Raw genomic sequence first — 1,997 nt, 5'->3', positions numbered from 1 at the left:
CATATTGGGTGAGTAGTAATAATATTTCTGGATTTCTATGAATATAAACAGTATTCAGTTATTTGAAAATGATGAATTCATGTCATTATTTTGGAAACAACAATGGAATGTGCCTTACAATGGCACATGCCATTGTAAGGCCAGGTAAAGCAAGGAATGTTTATGCATGTAGCATCTTTCTGTCACACAATGGTGCAGTGAGGGGTGGTGAGGCAGACGCAGCGGACCCAGGAAAGATGAGTAATGAATTTTAATGGAAGAAACTCAGTCCAAACAACAGGCAGCACGCACATTAGATGACAAATTGACAACGAACTGACAAGGACCCGACGAGGAACAAGGAATACAGGTGGAGTTAAATACACAGCGGGTAATCACAGAACGAGACACACCTGGGAACAATCAAGGGGAGGACAGGACAACGAAGAGACTCAAGGACACAGAAAACTCGAAATTAACACACAGAAAACACAGAACACGACAGTACCCCCCCCTCAAGGGCGGCTACCAGACGCCCAAAAAACAACAAAAAAAAGCACAACAAGGGTGGGCGTAGGGGCACTGGACGGGGGGCCAGAGTCCAGAAACAACAACAAAAAACGACCCAACGGAGTGGGCGGAGGCACAGGAAGGGCCAAGAGTTCAAAAACAACAAAAATCTACCCACAGGGTGGGCGGAGGCAAAGGAGGCGGGAACCACGGAGGTGGTCTAGCAGTCGTCCGCGGCGCTGGAGGCGGGAACCACGAGGTGGTCCGGCAGTCGTCCGCGGCGCTGGAGGCGGGAACCACTGAGGTGGTCTGGCGGCCGTCCGCGGCATTGGAGACAATGACGAGGAGTCTCTGGGGCCGCCCAGAGGCGGCAGCGACGACGAGGTGTCCAGGGGGCCGCCCAGCGGAGATGACGAGCGCAGAGAGTCGGGGTCTCGGGAGGAACGCAAAGAGTCTCGGTCTCGGGAGGAACGCAAAGGGTCTCGGTCTCTGGTGCGCCGGCTGGAGGAATGCCAGAGCGAAGCCTCGGAGCCAGCAGCAGGGGAATGCCGGAGCGCACCTTTGGAACCGGCGGTGGAGGAAGGCCGGAGCGCAGCCTTGGAACCAGTGGCGGAGGGATCCCGGAGCGAAGCCTCGGGACCGGCGGCAGAGGTGAGCCGGAGCGAAGCCTCGGAACCGGCGGCGGAGGTATGCTGGAGCGAAGCCTTGGGGCCGGCAGTGGAGGAGGCGGCTCCGGAAAGCGACGAGGGGACGGGTCCACCGGCGGCTCACGTCGCTGTCTCCTGGCAGACAGCGGAGGTGGTGTTCCCAGAAAACGACGAGGGGCCGGCTCCACCGGCGGCTCACGTCGCTGTCTCTGGGCAGACAGCAGAGGTGGTATTCCCGTGGGGCAACCAGGGGCCGGGTCCACCGGCGGCTCAGGTCGCTGACTACCCGGACGGAGGAATCGACGGGGGCCGAATCCGGGGGGTGCCAACACCAATCTTGTCCCCCGGAAAAGCTCCCGCTGCAGGTCGGCGAGAGCTTCAGCCAGCGCCCTCTCCTCCCTGCCGGATCTCCGCCTCGGTCCGCTCTGCCTCTTAGGAGGGAACCTCACTCCAGGTGGGTCCATTTTTGAGCAGCCTCACCTATCGGTTGTCCGTTATCCTGCAATAGTTAGCCCCACCCACTTCATCACAACCCTCCGGGGCTGACTACTGACCAGTTCTCTGTCTAAAAGGTCCGGAAAATCTCTAAGACCTGGGTATTACCCTAAAAGAGATCTATAAGAGATAATCTATTTAAACTGGTGTCGAAAGCGATTCGTCTAGCTCTAACTACCTCCAATCCAGAAGTTACGACCCTTTTCAGTTAAGAAACAGTCAGCTGAGTAGCCCTCACAGCTGCGTAATTCCAATAACCACTCCTGTTAACGGTAGCTCGCTTTCTAAAATATAACTTGCTCTTGGAACCGGCTAGATTAAATTTAGTGACTTGGATGTAAGTCCCTGGGTCATTATTTTACTCTC

The 1,997-nt window shown here is 56.0% G+C and overlaps 1 protein-coding gene across 1 annotated transcript; it reads left to right on the top strand.

The window, feature by feature from the left end:
- The first annotated feature begins 955 nt into the window (after window positions 1–955).
- On the top strand, window positions 956–1,613 carry LOC114143338 (keratin, type II cytoskeletal 1-like). The gene is made up of 2 exons (XM_028015260.1): window positions 956–1,335; window positions 1,411–1,613. The coding sequence occupies exons 1-2, from the start codon at window positions 999–1,001 to the stop codon at window positions 1,416–1,418; spliced, it is 345 nt and encodes a 114-aa protein (XP_027871061.1). The 5' UTR covers window positions 956–998; the 3' UTR covers window positions 1,419–1,613.
- Window positions 1,614–1,997: the final 384 nt, after the last annotated feature.

This window comes from Xiphophorus couchianus, chromosome 4 (assembly GCF_001444195.1).
Source record: "Xiphophorus couchianus chromosome 4, X_couchianus-1.0, whole genome shotgun sequence".
Taxonomy (NCBI): domain Eukaryota; kingdom Metazoa; phylum Chordata; class Actinopteri; order Cyprinodontiformes; family Poeciliidae; genus Xiphophorus; species Xiphophorus couchianus.
This window is presented reverse-complemented; position numbering and strand designations above follow the sequence as displayed.